This window comes from Delphinapterus leucas, chromosome 3 (assembly GCF_059928025.1).
Source record: "Delphinapterus leucas isolate spDelLeu-1000000601 "Yukka" chromosome 3, BTC_Dleu_Yukka2, whole genome shotgun sequence".
Taxonomy (NCBI): Eukaryota; Metazoa; Chordata; class Mammalia; order Artiodactyla; family Monodontidae; genus Delphinapterus; species Delphinapterus leucas.
This window is the reverse complement of record NC_143131.1, coordinates 73,733,370-73,757,663: the sequence shown is the minus strand read 5'-3', so window position 1 is coordinate 73,757,663 and position 24,294 is coordinate 73,733,370. Positions and strand designations below refer to the sequence as shown.

Sequence of the window (24,294 nt, the reverse complement as noted above, 5' to 3'; positions counted from 1 at the left end):
GCCGTAGGCGTAGCGGGGGAGGCCGGCAGGGAGATCTCTTTGATTGACGCGAAAATTGCCCAATGAAAGCAGAGGACTAGTGACGCTTTCGCCTCAATGGGGAGGACATTAGCGATTTCAACCAATCCAGCTCAGACGTGTCTACCTTGTGGGAGGTGCTTGAGGCCGCGGAGGTCGTTGGTGTCTGTTGAACGGCTTGTGGAAGTCGTGCTACCTTGGGTAGGGGTTAAAATCGTTCTCGAGAGGAACGTCTCTGTCCGAAGAGAACATGAGTTTAGCTCTGAGGTCGGTAATGAGCAGGCGGCAATGCTCTCCACACCCCGCCGCGGGCCCCAGGGCGGCTGTGTGTGGAAGGGAGGCAGCTTGGGGCCGAGGCGAGGAAGGGAATGCAGTTTGGGACGAGAGGAGAGAGCTTTGGCCAACCTTCCCGGGCCCGGACCCCTCACCCTGGAGGCTCTGGTGAGCTCCGCACACTTCTGCTGAGGTGGTCATTTCTGTCAAGGCGTTGGGCTTTCGACCGCCAAAAAGCTGGGCTGTCTTAGTCTCGGGGAGGCAGTGTAATATCGCGAGGTTTCTATGCGCGGTGTTTGCGGGAAACCAGGCCTTGGAACATCCCTTGTTTCAGTTCCTTGTCAGCGGCTTCCAGCTCGCAGACCTCCTGCTAACATACTTACCCGTAAATTTTGGAAATAACACAAAACCCACTCCTCGCTCTTCTCCTGCCGCCATGCTTTACGGTATAATCGGAGACACATTTTAGTGATTATAGTTGGTAATCTATTAGTTTCCTAAATGTCTTCAGCTTCTTTACCTTTCCTTCAGTTCCAACCTCTAACGCACTGTTTGTTGCCTCCGCCCCCAACCCCAGCTAGAAGTTTTACCTTAAAAATGTCTATGTAGTTACGTCACACTAAAAAGGTACCGAGTTATAATAAGGGATAATCGTGGTATCCTTGGATGGGGTCAGCTGTTGGTGGGTTGCGAACTTGTCCCTTCAGAATCTTAGGAAGAAAATGACCCCCGGGAGTTGCAAGTTTGTGTGAAGTCAGGTCTCTTGTGAAAGAACTTCCTCAGCTTTATCATACCTCTTTTGGTCATTTTTAGTCGTCTCTTGCGTTTTTGGGGGTAGATTTCAGAGAACAATACAACTTAAAATGCAAATAAATAAACTCCACTGGGTTTTACATTTTTTAAATTTATAGAATTCTTCCGTTTCAAAACTTGTTCTTATACAAGTTTTGTAGCCCCATTTGAAAATTTGGAACACTTAGATCGGCACCTCTTAAGGAAGACATTTCTGGCTTTTACAGTAAATTACTTTCTTAAAGTTTTTTCAGAGTTTATGAGAAATTAAGTCTAGATGTATATGTTAAGTGAGATTTACAAGACTGTTGACTCTTCACATTATTATATAGAATTAGCATAAATATTATGTACTTTTTTGGTGCTTAGTATTCATGGTATGCTTAGGTTCATTATTTTGGCTGATTTGTTAATATTAATGGGAGAAATTACAAAGAAGTGCCAAACTGTTAAAAATGTGTAATCTAAAAACATTTTTAACCCACAATGCCAAAATAGTAAGTTAATTGATGAATTAGATGTTTTTTACAATGATTTTGATAATTATAAGCACTATAAAAGTAAACCTAATCTATAGTGATCATCAGTTTTGAATTCTTTTTTTTTTTTTTAACAGTCTATATTGTAGAATGATGGGGATATGGTTGCTTTGTTTTTTGTTGGGGTTTCTGGCATAAAACTAGTGTTTCTTATTCACAGTTCTTGTTTCTTCCACAGTAATATTAGTGGGAATAAATACAAAGCTAGGAAGAGGGAAAGCTAGGTCCTCATTTCTTTTAATAACCTGTAACACTTTTCAGTTTAGGAAATACACATTTATAGCAGCCTAGACTATAAAATGAGCAGGGCTTTGACTCACGTAGGGAAAATTTCTTTATATTTTTACAAAGTACTTCCTTTTTCGAAATTTAGAAGATTATTCATTGGCTAATTTTTATTGCATTTTTGGTATTTTATTATTTAGAAGCCTAGGAGAATAGGATTAAAGTGGACTAAATAGACTTTTTTCTTATCATTTCATAGAAATGAGCTTGTAGTAGACAAAACAAAGAGGAAAAAAAGAAGAGAACTCTCTGAAGAACAGAAACAAGAAATTAAAGATGCTTTTGAACTTTTTGACACAGACAAAGATGAAGCAATAGATTATCATGAATTAAAGGTAATATACTTAAAATATATCTTTTTCTGTTAAAATGATTTGCATTTTTGACAGTTGATTAAAAATATATTTTTAAATGTTTTAATTAAACTGATTTTGGAAATATGAAACCATTTTAAACATTTACCGTTAAGTGCTATAATAAAATTGAATAGTACTCAAAACATATCTTTTTAGAAACTCCTTTTCACATGGTAAAATGAATAATATTTTAACTGTAAAAATATATTCCTACGAAGGGGCTTATTTTCTAATCACATACTTAAATAATTTGAAACTATAGGTTTTAAACAGTTCTAACTATATTCCTCTTCCCACTGTGTTTTGTTTTGTTTTGTTTGGTGATCCATTGATTTTTCAGATTGAGGGAGTGTTATTTGTTTTTTAATTTGAACATGTTATTAACAGCCTCAACCTATTTTCTCTGGTGCAAACAACATAAGTGATGTCTGGTGTTGACACAATGCTAATGGGGAAAAAATGTCAATTTTAGGTTTTAGAATTATTTATAAAGAACCAAGGGGAAATTGGTGTTGAAGGTAGTTTGGGTCTTAAACTCAGCACAATGCGAAAGATAGTATTTTTGTATCTCTTTAGCTCACTTTTCCACTGTTTCTTTTAGTTACTCAGCTTCAATCCATTCTTCCTTTATAATGTCTCTTCCATTTGTTGCTATTCTTATTATCTTGGTTTGGGATCTTATTTTATATCTGGAACTTCCTAAATGGTTTCTCCATTTCCTGTACACTATCATTAGATTCGTCTTTCTAAAATTCTTTCATCATATTATTCATTGCTCATAAACCCTTAGTGGCTTCTCATTGTACACTGGATAAAGTTCAGATTTTTTTCATTTGTATTGAATGCCCTCCACACTTTTACTACCACCTACTTTTCTCATTTGCTAGCTGCTTTCTTCCTCCTGATCTTTTCCCATTCAGGTAAGGTAAACTGCTTTGTTCATTTCCTTTAAGACTATTTTTTATTTCTGTGTGTGTTTTAATACTAGTCATTCTTTTCTAAATGCCCTTCTACTCTACTTCATCCATATACGATTCAGGGAACAACTTGAATCTCTCCAAATAAGACTTCTTTAACCAGTAACATCTCTCCTTCCTGTTACTAGTAACTAGATCTCTTCTTTCTCTAAGGTCGGGTTCTTAGACCACCTACTTGATAACTAATCATGTTGAGTCTGATGAAAATTCTTATTTTAATTTTTATAATCTCTTCTGTTGTATAACTTTTTAATATTTAGGGTGTGCCTTTTTTTGGATTTGTTTGTTAATCCTTTGAGAAAAAATAACTTATTAAAATTATCTGTGCACTGAAGTCAGTACATTGTAGAATGTATTCTATAAACACTCACTGATTAGTTTGTCATTAAAAAAAGGATATATAAATGAAAAAAATTGCTATTTAATTTCAGTAATGAAGAAGAACTATCACTGTTACTTTAGAGACATAAAACATGCAAAAGAGTGTGTGTTTTATTGATACGTTGTCATCTTTTAAGTAGTAAAAACTTATTTAAGAATTGGAATTCACTTCTTTTGTAAAAAATGTTTATAATTTGCTTTTCCCTTTTAATCCAAAAGGTGGCAATGAGAGCCTTGGGGTTTGATGTAAAAAAAGCTGATGTACTGAAGATTCTTAAAGATTATGACAGAGAAGCCACAGGGAAAATCACCTTTGAAGATTTTAATGAAGTTGGTGTGTATTTTACAATATTGTAAAGACTATTTTACAATAGTCTTTGTAATCAGCAGTTTGTTAGGAAATTATCTGGTTGCTATCAATATTTTTGAAAGTCTCTGGGGTTATGGAATTTTGCTATTGAACATTGCTGTGTAATGTGGATCTTATTTTGGGGTTTTTTTGGTACTCTTTTTTTTTGCTAATTTTCAAAGAAAAAATAAGATTTATAGCTTCACTGTAAATGGGATTTATCTTTTTGTCTTTTGTTCTGAAGATTTTAACCAAGGAACTATTGTGTAGCTTCTCCTGGGAAGATGCCTTTCCATGTAATATGTACCTATATTATGTGATAAAACTAAAAGAGTGATCAAAAAATTATTTCTCACAGTAAAAGATAAAATTTGGTATATTTTTGTTCGGAAAATATTTCCCAGCACCATCCTAGTATGTCATTTTTGTTGGCAAAGTGGAAGGAGAGGAAATTGGTAGCAGTTGGTATCTTTAGCTGTATATGAAGTGCATGCCTTCAGGTTGACAAAGCTTATGAGGGCCTACCTACTCTGGATGACCTTGATCTCAATGAATAAAGTCATCTCTTTAAAGTTGCTGGTGGGGAGAAGATTGTAGTAAGGGAGGCAGTTGGCAGACTGGGAGCAGGAGAAGACATTTTAGAACAACCCACTGGGTTATAATATCAGCATATTATTTAGTTATTTTTAGATATTTTAAAAATCTAGGAAAATTCAGTTACAGACATACAAACCCTTTATTTTAAATATTCAACAAGAAGTAATATGAGAAACCAAAAGAAATGGCAGTTAGTACGTGTGGAAAAATAGATTCATATCATTAGTAATTTCTTTTAAATCTGAAAATTCAAACCAAAAGGAAGGAAAAAAGAAATTAAAGAACAAATAAATCTAAAAGACCAAAAAAAGCACTGCACAGAAGATCCCCAATTTATGAACTAATAGATGACTATTTAGAGAGGCAGCTTGTCCCTTTGGAGAGGATATTCTTTTTTTTTTTCTCTAGTTCATAGAATTATTTACTTGAGAAGAGGTAGAGAGCCATCTTTATTTTCCCAGTATTGAAGCTTTCTGGGGTTTATGATCTTAGTTCAAGTTTCAACTTAGATTGTTTATAGAAACAAGGATCAGGATACAGTAGAAATGATACTACTAGGAAAGAGCTGTAATTCAGGTACATTTGGTACAGTGTAGTGGTTTAGCATGGACATTTTGGAACCAGGTTGCCTGGGTTTAGATCTTGGTTTTGCCACTTACCAGCTGTGTAACTTGGTCATTTTACTTCTCTGTGCCTCATTTTCAGCTATAAAATGGGGATAGTTGTATTATCTCATAGGGTTCTTAGGAGAAATAACTAAGCTAAAACTATGTAAAGTATTTAGAAAAGGGCCTAGTATATAGTAAGCTCTATTAAGTGTTTGTTGTTATTATTACTTCAAAAATTAGTCTTTGTTTCAATGGCTGGAAAATATATATATCACTGGAACATAAAAATATTCTGCTCCATGTATTTATATTTTTCTCATTACCTTTTTCCTGTAGTTGTAGGTTATTTTAAGCACTATTTGCCTCTAGTAATTTTACAAAACACATTATTTCATCTTAGGTGAATACAGTTTTAAAATTTTGATTTTATTAGCAGTTGAAGCCAGAGTCCCATGTAATCTCTACCTTTCCTGACCCTGCATCTCTTCTATGTTATTAACAGCACAGAAATACTGGGTTCCTTTTAGAATAAATGGTCATGAGTAAACTTCAGCCTGACTTTCAAAGATCAACCATTTGGCAGGCTTAGTACATACTTTAACTATCCTAAGGTTACCTATTGAGAATATCAACTGTCAAATAAAATTTTATTACTATTTGGGAATCAAATAATCAAAAACTATTACTTTCCCCATTTTTTAAATCATTTTAAAATAGTAACTGGCCACAGATGAATATATGTTTTATAGTTTGGGACAAATAACTCTAAATCAGAATATTTGAATCTTACTTTTATCTACTATCTATTACTGTTTAAGGATATTGTTCCACAGATATTTACAGGTATTTCTAGGTAAAGTTTGGCACTTCATATTCTTTCCAATGCTAGAAAAAAGTATTAAAATATACTTAATGTAAGTTTAGAATTTAGACAGCCTGAGGCTTGTGAGTTACAGGTGTTTTAGGAATTGCTGCTTTAAAGTAAGACCAAGATAAGTCAGCTATTTGTACTCATCTATTTTTGGCATGTACTATTTATTATTTTATTGCCTATTTAGAATAGAATATTATATTGTTTTTTGTTTTGCTTAGCAAACATTTGCTGAATTTTTTGGCATTCAGTACTGTGCTGGGGTGAGGGAGGGGAATTAATCACAAGTTACTAAGAGGTTCTTTCAAGGAGCTTACAATTTAAATGCGGGTGATAACAAGCTATGATGCTCTGTGATGACTTATAATTTTGTATAGGGCAGTAGTGGCATACTGCAGCCCTTGGGCCAAATTCAGCTGTTGCCTGTATGCTGCCACATCCATTCTTTTTTTCTTAAATTTAATTAATTAATTTATTTATTTATTTATGGCTGCGTTGGGTCTTAGTTGCTGCGTGTGGTTTTTCTCTATGTGTGGCAAGCGGGAGCTACTCTTTGCGGTGGCTTCCCTTGTTGCAGAACATGGGCTCTAGGCACGCGGGCTTCAGTAGTTGTGGTGCATGAACTTAGTTGCTCCGTGGCATGTGGGATATTTCCCGGACCAGGGCTCGAACCTGTGTCCCCTGCATTGGCAGGTGGGTTCTTAACCACTGCCCCACCAGGGAAGTCCCTGCCACATCCATTTTTTTATGCTGCTTTTGTGGTACCATGACAGAGTGAGTGGTTGAGACAGAGACCTTATGCTCCCTCGCTGCCCCCCTGCAAAAAAAAAAAGCCTAAAATATTTATTGTCTGGTCTTAGGCAGGAAAGTTTGTCAATTCCTGATCTAGAGCAGTTGAAGACTTTGCAGAGGGGATTTTTAATTTAGGCTTTGGGAACAGGAATAGGATTTCATCACAAGGGGAAAATTGTGGGAGGGGTATAGAATGGCATTCTAAGCAGAGAAAACAGCAACAACAAGGAGTAATAACAGACATGTAGCATGTTCAGAAAACTTCAGTTAGTCTCCTGCTCTAGAGGATAGGGAAATAACTGGAAAGGTAGGACTGGGCCAGCTAGGTAAAGTCTTGCATGACACAGAGTTTGGACTTTAGTCAGCAGAGGATCTATGTCAGTTTTTAAAGAAGAGGAGATAATATGTTTTAGAGAGGTAACTGTTGAGATTATTAAAGATGTGTTGGAGGGAAGAGATTGCAGGCAGAAGATACAGTTGGCCCTCCCTATCCCTGGGTTCTGCTTCTGTGGATTGAAAATATTAGGAAAAAAAAAATTCCAGAAAGTTCCAAGGAGCTAAACTTGAATTTGCTGAGTGCCTGGCAATTATTTACATAGCATTTACATCATATTTACAACTATTTACATAGCATTTACATTATATTAGGTATTATAAGTAATCTAGAGATGATTTAAAGTATACAGGAGGATGTACATAGATTATATGCAAATGCTATCCGTCCCAGATTTTGGTATCTGAGGGGAGTCCTGGAACCAATCCCCCATGGATACCATGGAAACTGAGGGATAACTGTAATAGACTTTTTATGCTGAGGGTGGTGAGAATAAAAAGAAAAGAGGTACATTCAAGAGTAAAAAAGGTGGTAACCTCAGTACTCTAGGATATAAGTAACTGGGTTTAAAGTTTTAATGTGATGTTTTTGAATTTGCTTTATTAAGTGATTGTTATAATGTATAAGGGCTAACTATTTTGAGTAAGTACATTTCTGAGAGTATAATTAAATCATTTGAAAATTGAGTTACATGGACAGAAATTTGTGAAATAGATTGAACCCATCTTTACTGCTTGTATGTCAGTCAATTTATTTTCGTTGAAAAATAAATGTCTTTCTTATAATTCTACTTTGTAGAATAAGAATAGAAGATTAAGGCATGGAGGATAGTCACCATAAAGTTACAATGTTTTAGCTGTCCAGAATGATGGGTATTTATAGTTCCAAAGAAAAGTTGCATTCTAAGGCAAAGTATTGATAAAAGATTATATAGACACATAAGTCTGAAGTAACTAACACAATTAAAGCACCAGTGGGATAGGAATTTATACATCTTGGAGCCCCATCTGTTCCCCAGATCACCCTGTTGCTTCTTTAAATACATTAATATTTTCAGCAAGCTGCTTTTTTGGTTCACCTGTCATGTAAATTATTTAATTGGTGAAGAAAATTTCTTAACACTTTTTTTTTCCTTGTCCTGCTTTTTTGTTGGGACTAAATTCAAAATAAGTTGAGTAGGAGCCATAGAGTTAAGTGTGGTATTTTATTTTGGTGTTATGGCTGTATATATGCCAACTCCTTTTTAACTGAATATTTATGAGCTTTGATGATTTGCATACTTATAGTAATATACTTCAATTAGTTACTTGGAAGACTTTTTGTATAAAATTAATGGATAAAAGAAAACTATTGAATATATGTGCAGATGATTTAACGTTAGCTTGAATAGGTGCTTATTCTAAAGCTTATTCAACCAAATATGATGAAAACAGCAGCAAAACAACTATTTGTGGGGGTCTTGAATTGTATTTTTCTTTTGGGTACATTAAATATTCCAGTATTTTCCATCTATAAGCATTTGCAAATTTTTAGTGATTTTGTAAACGTCAACAGGACTGAGTTATTTTTATTTTTTTATTTTTTTGCCGTACGCGGGCCTCTCACTGTTGTGGCCTCCCCTGTTGTGGAGCACAGGCTCCGGATGCGCAGGCTCAGTGGCCATGGCTCACGGGCCCAGCTGCTCTGCGGCATGTGCGATCTTCCCAGACTGGGGCACGAACCTGTGTCCTCTGCATCGGCAGGCGGACTCTCAACCACTGTGCCACCAGGGAAGCCCAGGACTGAGTTATTTTTAATGGGACAGTGAAGGTCATAAATATGTCTTGTTGTAGTGGTAGACTAGTGTGTAGAATTACTTCAGAGATATTTCCTTTGATATTTTCAGAATTTTATCTAGTAACTTAAAAAATTTTATACCACAGATTTAAAAATTTCTGTTATTATGGCTATTGATTAAAGACTGTGGTTATATTGAAAATATTGAGTTGACTCTATTATTATATATTATTACATTTAGTATTTTAAAATAATTATTACTATTGAGGCTTGAATTTACTCACATTTAATTTTAATTAAGCTGTCTGATAGTTATTATCTTGATGAACAAAATGGATTTGACTTTAGAGAGATCTCCTTTTCAGACCTTTTTTTTTTCTTACTACAGTCAGATTCAATCCCTTTAATAACTACTTGTGAGAAACCAAGAGGTTCTTTTAAATCATGAGGATATGAATGGAATTTTCATCTACTGTCTGAGATTGCGGTTGTATTAAATTTGAAGAACAGTCAGTATTACCATTAAGTTTAGCCAGCAAACAACTTTTATCTAGTTGGTTTTAATTGTTTTGTTGGTATATCATCTCTACAACTAGGTTACTCCTAGACTTGTGTGCTTGATGTCAGTGGAGCCTAGTACAATTCTTGATAATAGTAAACCTTAAATATGATATAAATGTAGTTTTCAAAATTTTGCTTATGTGTGATATAGTTATAATAGGATAAATTGTTGATAATGTAAAGGTTAAATTCTAAAATATGGATTTGGTTTTTCTAATTTTCTGTTTATCTCTTTGGGCTTTTGGACTTTGGCATTTTTATTGTCAAACTAAATGTTGACAGATTCATAGCTTTAATTCTCATCTAATAATTAGTTGATTTCACAAATGAATGCCTTTGAGACTATAAAGGTTTACTTTTCATATTTTTTTAACTATAGTGACAGACTGGATATTGGAAAGAGATCCACATGAAGAAATATTGAAGGCATTTAAACTATTTGATGATGATGATTCAGGTAAAATAAGCCTGAGGAATTTGCGACGTGTTGCCAGAGAATTGGGTGAAAACATGAGTGATGAAGAACTTCGGGCTATGATAGAAGAATTTGATAAAGATGGTGATGGAGAAAGTAAGTTTTGAGTAAAACATATATTCCAAATATGCCTACTGTACACATATAGTAATTTTTTCTAAAACCAAATGATTTTCAAGACCCTTTGCAAACTATTTAGTGTAAATGTTTTTCATCCTATAATGGGATTTTTGCATAAATATTTCACATAGTCAGTTTAGAATGAAGCAGACCTTTAAAACCAACTGTACAGATTGTAGTATGAGCTTCCACACTTCAAGAAACTGCTTTACTTTTCTTTGAGGTGAAATATCTCCAAAATTTCAGCCACTCAGTAAAGTTTCAGCCTTTAATGTCTTCTTCCTCAACCTACATGCACGTCTAAGTTCTGTTGAGTCTACCCTCCAAATATTTTTAATCTGTTTTATTTCTTTGTTTACTGCTACTGTCCTAATTCAGGCCCTAATTTCTTTGTAGGAATGTTATCATAGCTTTGTTCATTATTTTCTTGAATGCCTGCTGGGTACAGTGTTCTGTGTGCTGACTGGTGCTACCCAATCAAAGAGGCTGATGTTGTCCCTGCTCTCACTGACTTTACAGTCTCTTGTAGCTTCCTAATTGCCCTCTATGCCTGTAAGCCTCTTTTCTCTTCCTGATTTGTTCTAGCAGCATTCTTTTCCTAAAATGCAGGTTTGGTGATGTCATTTTCCTGTTCAAACACTTACGATGATTCTTCAGTGCCTATGGAGTAAAGTCCAAAGTCTTCTATGATCTGTCATACCATAACTATCTAGTTTTATTTCCCACTGTATTCTTCTACTTTCTACTTTAACCCTCACCTCCCATATAGTATACACACTTTGACAAAATATACTCTGTCCTATCTTTTTATGCTGTGCCTTTCATCTCATGCTATTCTTTAATCCTAGAATGCTCTAATTGCCAATTGCTGTCTGCTAAAATGTTAGTCGTTCTCTCAGGTTCATTTTAAGCTCCATCTTTTTCTCAAAAGCCTCCCTCAGTGGTCTCTGTTTATAAATTATGAGATTTCCATTAAGGGCCCATAACATTTAGAGAAATAAACTATTTTGACCTTTTGTACACTGCCTTCTGTTAGTTATATACATGTGTGTCTCTCCAGTTATGTTGTGAGCCACTGAAGAGTAGTTTGGAATCATATAGTGTGAAAGGCCTGAGGCTTTAAAATCATACAGACCTGGATTTGAATTGAATCTCTACCAGTTACTTAGTAGCTCTGTAATTTTGTGCAAGTTTTTAACATTGTCTGAGTCTGTTTCCCTATTTATAAAAATCAGAATGGTAATACCTTTCCAGATGGTTGTGAGTATTAAATGAAGATAATTGAAGGTGCCTAGCATTAAATGTAAGCTTGTTTTCCTTTTTCTTCTTCATCTTTATATTCTCCTGCATTTTCTTGAACATGATGAGTACTCTGACGTTTGTTGACTTAAGCAGTGAGGAGTGTGCGTTACAGTAGATATATGTTGCTATAGTACCAGCTATTCATTTTTACATAAAAAAAATATATATATCTAAAACCTTGGAAATACTGGCATGCTTCAATAAGGAAATAAGACACTAGCAAATAGTTATCAGCTCAGATTGTCCATTAGAATTGCGCATTATTGTGCTTTCTCATTATGTGACTATTATTTAAGCATTATACAACTTTTCTATTTTTAGTACTAGCTCTTTGAAGGGTATCGATATAGTTAGTTATATTTTAAAACAGAGATGATTAAAACTTGAGAAAACTTAAAGGACTTCTTAAGCTGTAATTCTAATATTTGGATTGATAATCCGCTGTCTTCACAGTTAAAAAATGTTTGTGTCTTCCCTAGCTGTTGATTATTACCCTAAATTAGCTTTAAATGAGTTCCTTTATGTAAAGGTACTCTCTTCAGTGGTAGAGAGAATCTTGATATGTCTTTTTCATACTCCAGCTACTTAATATGTGTCAAATGACCAGAGTTATAAACAGTTTCTTTTTCCTGTACTAGGCTCATGCAAGTTAGGTTTTAGTTATTAGCTTCATTTGACATTAGAATAAAATACCAGTTAGTAACCTGTTCTTAAATTCAAACTTCATGTGAAACTTTTCTTAGAAAATGTGTCCATTTCTGGCATACCTTGCTAGACTGCTCTACCTGCTGCTTTTGAATTTGAGTTCACACCTGTGCTCCATTGCTGGGAGATTTATTTTAGTACATCCTTAAAACATTTCTTTGGTTTTTACTGCTTGCATTATTCCACTTTAAGTCACTGTACAACTGTTGCTTGGGCATCCTACTGTCATTTATTCACATGACTAACAGGCAAATAATGCTTTTTTTTTCTTTTTTCCAAGTGATTGATTACAAATAAAATAACAGGCACATAACACTCTTTTTCTTTTTTCCAAGTGATTGATTACAAATAAAATACACCTGACACGTCTTTTATTGTTAAGACTTGTCTTTTTTGGGGGGGATAGGAGGGTGGTCTTATCATATTAAAATAGTCTAATCCAGTAGTTTCCAATCTGAGATGTGGGTATCTAGGGGTGAAGGCCTTCTGAGGTATTGTGCAGGGTCTGGGAGTTCATGTATGCATCAAATATTGTCTGTAGACCATACGAATAATAGCATTGCACATGCATACATATACTGCTTTTTTCAGTTATATTTAAATGCTATTGTGATTGATTGCAGAGTTTATATAGCTATTTGACATTATCTACTTCTCAAACGAGATATACTAAGGATAGCTGTTATTGTGGCAAGTCCAGAAAATTATTATTGAAAGGCATTTTCATATTCAGAAACAATGAGAACTCCAACCCTAATCTATTTAGTGTGGCTTTGGGTTACTGCCTTAATTTATATTGGGTTTCTGTAGCTATCTGAAAATCTGCCCATTTTTGAAAAAGTGGGAAGTTAGATTTTATAATAATTTATTAATCTGATCACTTAATCTGGTTTTTTTTTTTGGACTGTAGGCAGAATTTTTCTTAGATATAACTAACCTGTTTTCTTTGTATATGTTAAACTGGTAAAGATCATAATACTTTGCTACCTTTTTTGGACTTCAGTAATTGTTCTGTTTTTACGAGTTTTTCACACTTCAGTATTTGAGAGCAATGAAAAATTTTTTTTTATTGTATGTATAGAATAATAAACATGGTGAATGAGGAATTAAAGGAAAAGAAGACATAATACAAAATATAAATACAGCTGTGGTAATGATATAGAAAGAATCCCTCCCAAGATATATAAAATAAAATACAGTAAATCATTTTGGAAAAGTGGAAGCAACATTTAAAAAACCAGAGTGGACCATCTTCTAAATAATTATGATGAATGTTAGCATTTGTTTAGTACTTTATATATGTTAGATTCTGTGCTTAGCATGTTACATTGTGGATTATGTCGCTTAATTTACATAATAGCTTTTGTGAAGTGAATACAATGTTATACCCATTTATGCATAGGATACATGTATATATATATAGATGAGGAAACTAAAGCTCTGAGAGTTTAATAACCTGTCCAAGGTTATTACAAAGCTAATACATGGCAGAGCCAGACTTAAACTCATACCTCCATAATGACAATATGCTTTTAGCCATAACACTGTATTGCCTCTTGTGCTATAAAGTAAAATATTAATTAGGTTTCTATGTTTATGGAGTTTTTAAAATTGCATACTATTATAGGAAACAGTGTGTTAGTAAAATATTCAACTGACACTTCAGATATTAAAATTTGTTTTTTCCCCTCAAAGCCAGATGGTCTCTAAGGTACTTAATTTCTCTAAAATTTTTTATTTTAATGACATGTAATAAGATTTACCCTATGAAATGATTGATTTATGAAAATATTATTTAAAAAGGCAGTGTAGAAAAAAATGAAGTGTCATGTATTTTTGATTCAATATATATTTTATCAAATGCCTATTTTAAGGTAGGTATTGTGTTCCTTACATCAAGGAACTTGATATAAGTATGATTGATAGAGAAGGTTATAAAACCAAATGTATAAAGGCATCACAGATTCTCCTAATTGTCTGAAAGTCTCACTGACGATAAAGGACCTAGTTTAAATTCCTTAGCCACTTTCTTCCCTTCAGCTTTTAGGTTCACTTTTTTGGACTTAAGTATTTTGTTTTTAGGTATGAAATTATGGAATAGTTTAAAATACTTTTGAAATGCTACAGTGCTTTAAAGTGTTTACATATAAATAACAAATATTGATTTGCTTTGTTTTAGAACTATATGAAGCTTAATTTGGAATTTGAGTATTGAGAGTTTACAAATTGAGAGGGAAAAAAGTTTTAGATCTTTTAAGTAACAAAACATAAGTACTTTTCAGATTTTGAATATTTTAATCATGGCTTTATTATGCTATTAAAATAATGTGTAGTCAGATCATTCCAAGGCTGCTTTCCTTATGTTGTTTTTCTTAAAAATATACCCTTGTTTCCTGTTTTGGTCTAGATGCCTCACTCTAGATTTTTCTAAATCAGGGGTTCTTAAATGAAGGTACATATTGATGAAATTGTTTAAAATTTTTATATATTTTGATTTTCTTTTTTTTAACTAGGGAGAGAGGGGTCATAGCTTTCATAAGATATTGAAATGTATTCGTTTAACTGCAAAGGTTAAAGATCAGTACTACAATTTATAAAATCACTGAAAGTATTTTCAGTTTTGTATTACAGGTTTTGTATTCTGTTCTGTGTCTATCATAGTGTCTTGTAGATGTTTCATATTGAATGCATGAATTCTTGGTTATTTATCAGCTCCTGGATGGCTCATTCCACTTAACTCCTTATAGCTTATTTTTTGCAGTATTTTTTTCTTTAACTATGTTTCAATTAGTTTTTCTTTAAAATAGGCTTTTAAATATATAAAAGTTCCAAAAAACAATGATTTGACTTTTTTCTAATTCTAATATATTTTTATCCTTCAGAATTCTAACTTACATGTGTGATATATTTAAGCTTATTTATTAAGAAAGGGTTTGCTAAATGAACTAGTACAATAACGATTATCAAGAGAGTTTATCTAAGAAATTTAAAATTTTGTTTTTAAAACTATTTTATTTTGTATACATATTATGATTATGATGGATTTTTTGTTACTTATATACTATTATGTCTTTTTCCTAGCTAATACTATAGAATATTAATTTATATTATTATATTTTATGTATTTTTGTATTCATGAAGTTCAATTTAATTAACGTATTCAACTTCCTACCAAAGAAGTAAAAAGCAAAAAGCTATGTTTTGGTTTATTAAGAATTTTGTATAATATAAAATTTAAAGATACTTAGTAAAATAGTAATAGTGTTCTCTGAAAAAAATTTGTATTTCTGACTTACATTTTCTTTCTTACCACAGTAAATCAAGAGGAATTCATTGCTATTATGACTGGTGACATTTAAAGAATTACAAGGATAAACACTAAGAATGTTGCAGTTATCATCTTATATTCTATTTTTGTGCCTGAAGCCGTGTTTAAAAAAAACAACAACTTAGTTCTTTTTTCCAAAAGGACCAAAAATAAGCATCTTATGTATTCATATTTTACTACTGTTAAGTTTCTTTATATGAACAGTATTGTTAGTACTCTAATAGTTTAGCTTTGTATTTATAATATAGCTTTTATATATAAAGTTTAAAAAATTGAATCATGTGGTACACATTTTTTGAAGGTTTTTTATTTAGCATTAGTAGTCACTTTTGGTGCACATGTTTTTCAGACTTTCCTTAATAAAATGTTTATTTTTTAGTATTTCAAAATTTGGTAACTTTTCTGTTTATTTTGATTCCAAATGTCTGCTAACCCTCAAGAGTATCTTTCTTAAATCTTTTCTCTATACATGGTTGGTTTCAGAAACGAAAATTGAAATATAAATTGCAATAGAAGAGCACATTTTTCCATTACAAGTTTGACATTTGATGTTTCAGTACAAAATGATGACTCCGTATAGGCATAATTCCTTTTTCATGAGTCATGTCTTTCAGTTTGGAGGGAAAAAGTATTGTGCATATAGACTCATTTATCCTCATGTATTCAATATTATGTTCTGTAACACTTTTGGTGTCTTAAGTTATGACAGTTAAATCTGGATATTTCTTTCTTAAACTAATTGAATATAGTTTGAATCATCTAACTTCTTGACAAAGTGAAAGATTTAAATTTTGGAATTTTGATCTGTTAAGATAATTATCACTCAATTAAACGTCACAGTGATGAAAATAGGAAACTGTAAGCCACAGAAATCATTTAAGGCTCTGTTTTAGCTGTATAAAGGAACGTTCTGTGATTCACCAGGAAACAGTGGAGACAGATTTTCCACATATTGGTGGGTTCTTCTTCCTTGTAGAAGTGTATGTTAGGGGGAAACACGTGGTTAGGGGAGATAGGTCATAGTAATAATTTGAGGCACTTTAAATGTTGTGAGCCTCCTAGAATATTACAGAAAGAGTTATCCACTAGAAATTTAACAAAAAAATCAGTAGAGAATAATGTAACAGTAGTGATATTTCAAATAGTTATCTAGAAAGCAAGTTAATTGTTCACCATATTAAAATTCAGTTTTGAATATGAAATCAGTGTTCACAGTAATACCAATATCCAGGGCAACAAATAGACTGTGAAATTTAAAAAATTGTATCACGTTTACTGATGAATTTGCCTTCTATATCTCAGTCACCAAATATGTTGATTTCCAGGAAATTGAAGAATAAAGAAAATGAAGAATAAAACACAAACATGTATCTAGGCTTGCTAGTCTTCTACCACTTTATTGGAATAAGTAACCTAAGGTACTTTTTTGTCACTTACAGAGATAACTTCTTTATTCTTGATATAAATGGTTACTCCTTGGGATGCCAGCATTTTGTTTCTTCTTACTGTGGGTTGAGGGAAGAGTGCTCACTTCAGTTCTTTATGTTTGTGAAAGCTTTCTCCTACAGAAGGGTATGAATTATTTTCAAGTTTTTTCCAGTGTTAATAACCGTAGAGTCAGAGGCTTATAAAATTGGCTAGTAGAGGTGGCAATAAGAAGAAAGGAGAGAATTTGCTTTAAACAAGAAGGAAGTGGAGGTGGGTATTAGTCATTTACCATTATAGTTATATTTATTATACAATGGCATTTCATGATGTAAGAAAATAACTTTCTTGTTAAACTTACCTGCTGCATCTGCTGTTCTGGTATCCTGGTAAGCTTTGATAGTTTGGGATTTGTCAGCTAAGATCTTGTCTTACATGTAAACCATTAAAGCCTACTTTAAGTTATGTGCCTCTTAACAGCTCCTAGATTAGGGTCTGGCGGTAGGTAGTTGGGGTGGAGAGGAAATCAAAAACATATTTGTTATGCAGTTAATATGTGGTGTGGGTACTGCACTAGGCTCATTTAATCGTTCACTGCAGGAAATTCATACAGCACTTCTAATGGAAGACTTTCAAATTTAGTTGATGCGCCAATGTTAATGGTCTTGCATTAGCAAACACCATGATGAGTTAGATGATCCAGTTGAGTTGCTAATTTCCTCAACTCCCTAAACCATTCTGTCTGATGCTAATCTCTGGATGTAAATTCTCTTGGGAATTGCTAGTGATGTGTTCTACACTAAAGATAATTTCTAATGTTCTGAAGACCAATGTGAAGACGGCAAAAGAGTTTCAAAAAAATCACTTAAAATATGAAGTTAAACAAATTACATAAGTAATATATAAAGGCAATATATAAAGTAAAAGTGAAAATTCTTTTTTTTTTAACTGCCAGCTCCACTCCTATTCCTCTGAATAGTGTCAGTTTCAGTTAGACCTCAGACATCAAGAGGAGCACAACTGGATATTTTCACAGAGTGTAATATAGGGAATAGGTTAAATTGGTGCTGGAGAACCAAAAAAAAAAAAAAAAAATCAGGAAAGGAGCACTGGGATAGCTGAGGGTAAAAGTTGTAGTTACTGGAAACTAGAAGCTGGGAGGAGAGGTCCTATGGAGCAGAGACTCGGAGATGGTTGAGGAAGGGGGCACTGGTAGGTGGTGCTAATGCTGATGGGGAATGATGAGGCTGGTTTGGGGAATCTTGAGAAAAAGCTGGAGGATGGAACCAAGTGCTGCTCCTGGAACGAAGAACTGTTGCCCTGGGGATGCTGACGGGAACTCCAGGCAAACTGGAAACAGCAAGAGTCTTTTCCCCTCCTGCCTTCCTGTTTTATTCTTCTAGTCCTCTTTTTAGTGGAGCTTAAAAAAATTCAGCTGGCAAAGGGGAAATGTAGTTTACACAGTTCCAACCCTACTGTTACACATTTGAATACAGAATAGTGGTTTGGAGCTGTGGGGAAAAAAAGTTTAATGACCAACACAATTGACCATATATTTTATGATCTAAACCGGGTTACCTGAGAGTGAAGGAGCTTAGGGGAGACTATTATTAATCTTGGCACAACAGGTGTAATTCAGAACTAGCCTGGGCAGACTAGGACATAACTGTCACCTGATCTCTAGGAATAGTAACCATTGTTATTTTAGAGATTCATTCAACCTGTTTCCTTTGTATTTACATGAAATTATAGAAGTAGTTTTTTCCACATGAATATTCTATCCATTCTGCAGCTAAGTTTTATAAAGGAAATGTCTTTAAAAATTTAGTAACTTGGGCTTCCCTGGTGGCGCAGTGGTTGAGAGTCCGCCTGCCGATGCAGGGGACACGGGTTCGTGCCCCGGTCCGGGAAGATCCCACATGCCGCGGAGCGGCTGGGCCCGTGAGCCATGGCTGCTGAGCCTGCTCGTCCGGAGCCTGTGCTCCGCAACGGGAGAGGCCACAATAGTGAGAGGCCCGCATACCGCAAAAAAAAAAAAAATTTAGTAACTTAAGTGCTGCTGTGTTCCAGGCACACATAGGTATTTACATACATTATATATTTTAATCTCAGTAACCTGAGGTAGATACTGTTGGGTTGTCTTTATTTTACACACAAGAAAACCAAAGCTTAGGCTTAAGTAACTTGTTCAAGGTAATAGACATTGGAATTGGAATATGATCCTAAGTCTTCTGACTCCATGGCCCACTCATAGCCACTAGATTGTATTATCTCCTTACAATGACTTTTATAAACTATCTCAAGGTGTAAAGGATCAGACTTTTAAAACTACAAAACTAAGAGATAGAATCTGGAATTCAGAGGCTCAGCAGCAAAAGCATTAAACATTTATGCATAATCTAGCATGGCATTTGTTGTATTATGTATTATTCCATGTGAGTTAACATTTGGTGCCAGTCCTCTGGAAGCTAATAAGCTTAGATAGACTGTTTTTAAAATCATGGAGTCAACACATTGAAAAAGTAAATGTTTGGGAAAAAAATAATACAATATTAAGCAAATGCTTATTGATAAAGTGCATATTATTGAGTAGTCATAAAATATTTTCATTTTGAGAAAACATTTTTTCCACTTACCCTTTGTGAAGAAGATTTTATTTTAGGGGCTGTTTGAATGAAGAAAGAACTCTTTAAATTCTTGGTAGGAAATGGAAGGAACCTGGGGCTTAGGAGTATATTTGGTAAAAGGGTGTGTGGGAACATCTTTGAGGCACCTAGCTGGAGAGGAGGAAGGTTTATGGACCTGATAGTCTAAAGCAAAGCTCTTGTCGGTCTCAGTGGTCAGAGAAGAGGGTCAGTAAAGGTTATTTTAATGGTAGAATGATAACTTGTTTAGGATTTGGGTTGCAAAGAGAAATTCTTGGGATGAAATGAGGCAGTCATCTGGATGGCAGCTTAGTTGGGTCTTGGAGATCTTGATTAAACAGCCTAGGCTTACCCATTCAATTGAAATAGGTAATTTGCCTACATATCCTGATTCTGTGTTAAGTCATATGTCATTCTACAGTTACAGCATTCATTGAAAACTTCATCTAAGACTCTACAAAAGATTGCCAAATACAATCTAAAACTAGTGAAATCAAGTCTTTGTTTTTTTCTGAGATAATATATTTATGTTAGAGTTACCTTTGTGAGTTGTACTGTAAGTATTGAGTGTAATTATAATAGTATTATCTAATTGTCTACAAAAATCCAAATTGTCTTTTTCTTTAGAACTTGGGAAAGCTGTATGTCTTGTGCTGTTCTGAGAATACGTAAAATATTTTTTCATTATATGATAATTTTGGGAAGATTACTGACATTTTATAGAATCAAAGATCAGCATGGTTACTTCCATTTTATACTTAATTAAAAATATTTTTAAATGGGTTTTCTTTATTCCATAATAAAAGAAATCAGGGATACTTAATAGACTTCTGGAGTCCAATATTTCTAATTTTAATATGATTGTAACATTTGTCCAACATACCACTGTGTTCTCTGAAAAGAGCAATTATTTTCTCCGTGTGGCATCATCATAGACTGTCTATCCCCAAGGTCTTCCAAAAGGTCTGTGTAAGCCTGACAGCTAGGAAACGTGTACTGTTGTAGAACATAAATTCTGGTGACTCATTGATACAAGCCTACTCCTGATGGTTGTCTCTTTAGAGTAAATAGCATTCAGCATACATTGGCTAAATGCTAAATGGTTAAAATATTTCCAGATCATATTTCGTATCATGGATGACCTCCTTAAATTTAGCAGCAGATTAATGATTTGTGTTTGGCTTACTGAGGAGCAGTCTTTCCTTAGAAAACATGCATTTTGCTTGTGTTGAAAATTCAGGCATTTAAAGTCCTTGCCAAGCTGGTAAACTTAACCATACTTTAAGCAAAATCTACATTTTTCTTTTTCATTTTCTATTAAGATAAACATATTCAATTAAATGTGAAATAGCTGGCCAAAACTAAACTTTCCAGGAGACTTTTTCTATACCAATCCTGCTGAGAGAGAATTATTGCTAACCTAAGTCCTAAGAGATGATGTGATGCTTTTCAGCATTGGCAATAAAAACAAAATAACTCCCTCATAGAAAAAAAAGCAGCAGGATATAGATTCTAAGGATTTTCTTTACGAAAGAAAACTGTGTTCAAATCTAATTGGCTATTTTCACTGCTATAGCAAAGATTAAAAGAAAAAAATAGCTAGGAAAGATTTTTAAAAACTAGAAAATGTAGTATCTGTTGTAACTAACTTACTTGGTTTTGGGAAAAATTAAATCAGATTATACTTGTGGAAATGTTTTGTGAATTGCGAATTTTATTAAAATACAAATTTTTATATAATTAGGCATGTACTTTGGTTGGAATTATGATCTATGGGCCCAGGTTATTTACAGTTCTATAGTCTGATCCTGGAAATTCTGGGATCTCCAAGGCCCCTAAGGGACTCTCAGGTGTACCCAGACCCAGGTAGCTAGGAGATTGCGTAGAGGAACGTTTTAAAGCCACATTAGTTTCTTCTTTGGAATGTTCATAAGCATATGAGCAAGCACAGTGTTCAGTCCATTTGAAGGAAGTATATTCTTAGGGAACCTGGGGTATCTCAAAGTAGAGAATTATATAAATCATATACTGTTTACATTTGGTCAAAACAATAATAATGTTAACTATTTCCATTTGGTTGAAATAAGCTTAAAATCATAACAGTTTATATTTCTACTTAAGTTATTATGATCAAAAGATATTAAAAAAATTATTGTAAAAAGCTAATCTTAATTCCTAGCAGCTATTAGGGTCTTCATTTCTAAAGGGTATTCATTTCTTCATTTCTAATTCATGTGAAAAAGAGAAAAGGCAAATTTTTTTCCTTAAAGAGTTCTTCGTTTCTGTTATTGAGAATTTATATCTCATCTTTTTCCAAAGAAAAATTTATAGCAAACGTCTCCAGCACAAATACAGTAAGATTATTTAATGAGCAGTAATAGATTACAAACCAGATGGAAGGAAGAAGAGACAAATCAGAGTCAACTTCAGTTATTCAGTGTTAATTTGAAAGAGTTTTCAAATTAACTGGCTAGCAGAGACCTGGGACAAGGCTTATCTCCCCTTCACAAATAGCTGCTTTTTACCCCTTTTAGTCTCTCCTTCTTCCTTTTGTCTCCCTGGGATTGGAGAAGTGCTGAGTTAACTGAGAAGCATCTCTGGTTGAAGTGGGGGTGAGAACCTACAGCAGCCCCTTATTCTCCAGTACATGCCTCCAACTCCTAGACTATAGGGGAGGGAAAATACTGGATTCCTGCTATACCTTAGTGTTGTTAATCTACAGAGTAGTTAACCTGTTCCTACATAATCAAGACATTTGTTCCAGGAATCCATACCAAGGCAAAAGGTGAGGGCTATGAGGTAAAAAATATATAAGCTTGATTTAGACTCTGACTTAACTGTGTTGATGTAGAAGTTTCCGAAGTGCAGAGTAATTCACAGACTCATTGTTTGCCCAGTGACATATCCCCTATACTACTTTCTAAAGAAAGTCTAGAAACATGAAATTAAAAGAAATTAGGATTGCTGTAATGTATGGCCCAGTATCTTAAAACATGGCTCAGGATTCTGATAAATTGGGCATTGAGGAGTGACCAATTCAACAGCTGCTCACCATATCAATAGCTGCTCAGGGGTTCCTAAGCCTCGAGGAAGCCAGGGATTTAGGAGTGGTGTGGGAGAAGCTGGAAGGAGTTGTCAGAAAAGGATGGGTGGCCAACAGACACTGATGGCAAAGGACTGCTCAGTAGTCATTGGCTTGTGCATTTACAATCTGATCTTGGATGTTCTGGGATCTCCAGGACCTCTAGGGTGTGGAAAACAATATCATCCAAATTTCTGTTTTTGTCCTGAGACTGACTTTGCTTGACCTCAGTTTTCAAAAGAGCACAGAATGAAATCTTAGTTCCATACTGTTCTAAGGTGATTGGGTGGGAATCCACTGATGGGATTGAATGGGAACACCTGGTTCTGGTTTCATTTCAAAAACTTGTTTCATTCATGCATAGAAGAAGTTGGCACACTTATTTCTCCCATTTTGTATCACTTAGGGTATCATCCCATGTAACCTAAAAGTGAGAAGTGTAATAACTCTTGGTACTTCAATTTGGTAATATTCTTGTGAGTTTTCAGTGAACAGTGATTGCACTTTTGTTTCTAGGGACCCATTTGCCTTGTATACATTAATAGATGTAGACCAATAAGAGGAGTCATTAGCTGGATTCTTGTAATCTATGGGTCTGATTTTTTAAAGCTTCATCTTGTTACATATTCAACTTTGTTAATCTCTATTAACTAAATCTTATGTTTTGAGGATGTTCTTTTTAGGGGGAGGGATTTTGATTCTTGTAATTATGAATGTGTTAAGAACAAATTTACATGTGGTGCAATTGACAGTTAATTCACAGGCCTTCTAACTTATTTAATCAACCAGTTCTTCTCTTAAACCTTTCTCTATGCATTTCTTCAAGGAAGAATGTAAATGTACTTAATCTGTTCAAATTAGAATAGTATTCGGAGAGAGAAAAATAGGACAAAATATACTTTCAACCTCCACCAGGGGGACCTATTACTGCAACTAAAAAATTGAATCTGAGAACGAACATGCATTTCACAGACAGTTACATGACATTAGTTTTTTTTTTTTGAGGTATACACACATTTGAAAAAATGCTTCTATATTCCATATGAATATTTCTCATAATTTTATTTTTACATTATATGTAAAAATATAAAAATAGGGAAATAAGATGAGGTTTTCTTGATTTAACACTTTTTTTAGTAAATAATTATAAAATGAAAATATAAATTCAGTCTTTATTTGAGAATAATTTGTATTTAAAATTATATATAGGATGACCTACATAAAACAGAAAAATCTTTTTCACAAAACACGTTTCTAAATTTTGCCAATTCAGTATATTTTATTCCCTACTCTACTGGCTTTTGTCTGTGATGTAAAGGCTTATAGTTTTTATGGAACATTTTTATTTATATAATATTTATAATCATAAAATGGGTAAGTTATGTAATCACAAAATTGGTAAATCTTTTTGCCTCATTTCTAGTGAAGACATTCTCTTTTGTGCCTTCAGATTATACATGCTTTCTTAGCATCAGGTACTATTCTATTTGTTTGTACTAATATTTCTTAATATTCCTTAATTTTTTTATGGTTCAAGTAATTCTGTTTCTATATTCTAGGTGTTTTTTACCTGACTCATGTTACTACCTCCTTCCTGAGTTTACTGATTAGTAGTAATTTACATTAATGGTTCTCAGTGGTGAACAGTTTACAAATTCTGTGGGGCAGATATTACTATCTCCATTTTTCAGATCAGGAAACTG

General features: G+C 33.8%; 1 protein-coding gene across 1 annotated transcript; it reads left to right on the top strand.

Annotated features, from left to right (window-relative positions):
• The first annotated feature begins 150 nt into the window (after window positions 1–150).
• Window positions 151–23,694, top strand: CETN3 (centrin 3). The gene is made up of 5 exons (XM_022593032.2): window positions 151–285; window positions 2,107–2,242; window positions 3,841–3,955; window positions 9,889–10,080; window positions 15,427–23,694. The coding sequence occupies exons 1-5, from the start codon at window positions 269–271 to the stop codon at window positions 15,468–15,470; spliced, it is 504 nt and encodes a 167-aa protein (XP_022448740.1). The 5' UTR covers window positions 151–268; the 3' UTR covers window positions 15,471–23,694.
• Window positions 23,695–24,294: the final 600 nt, after the last annotated feature.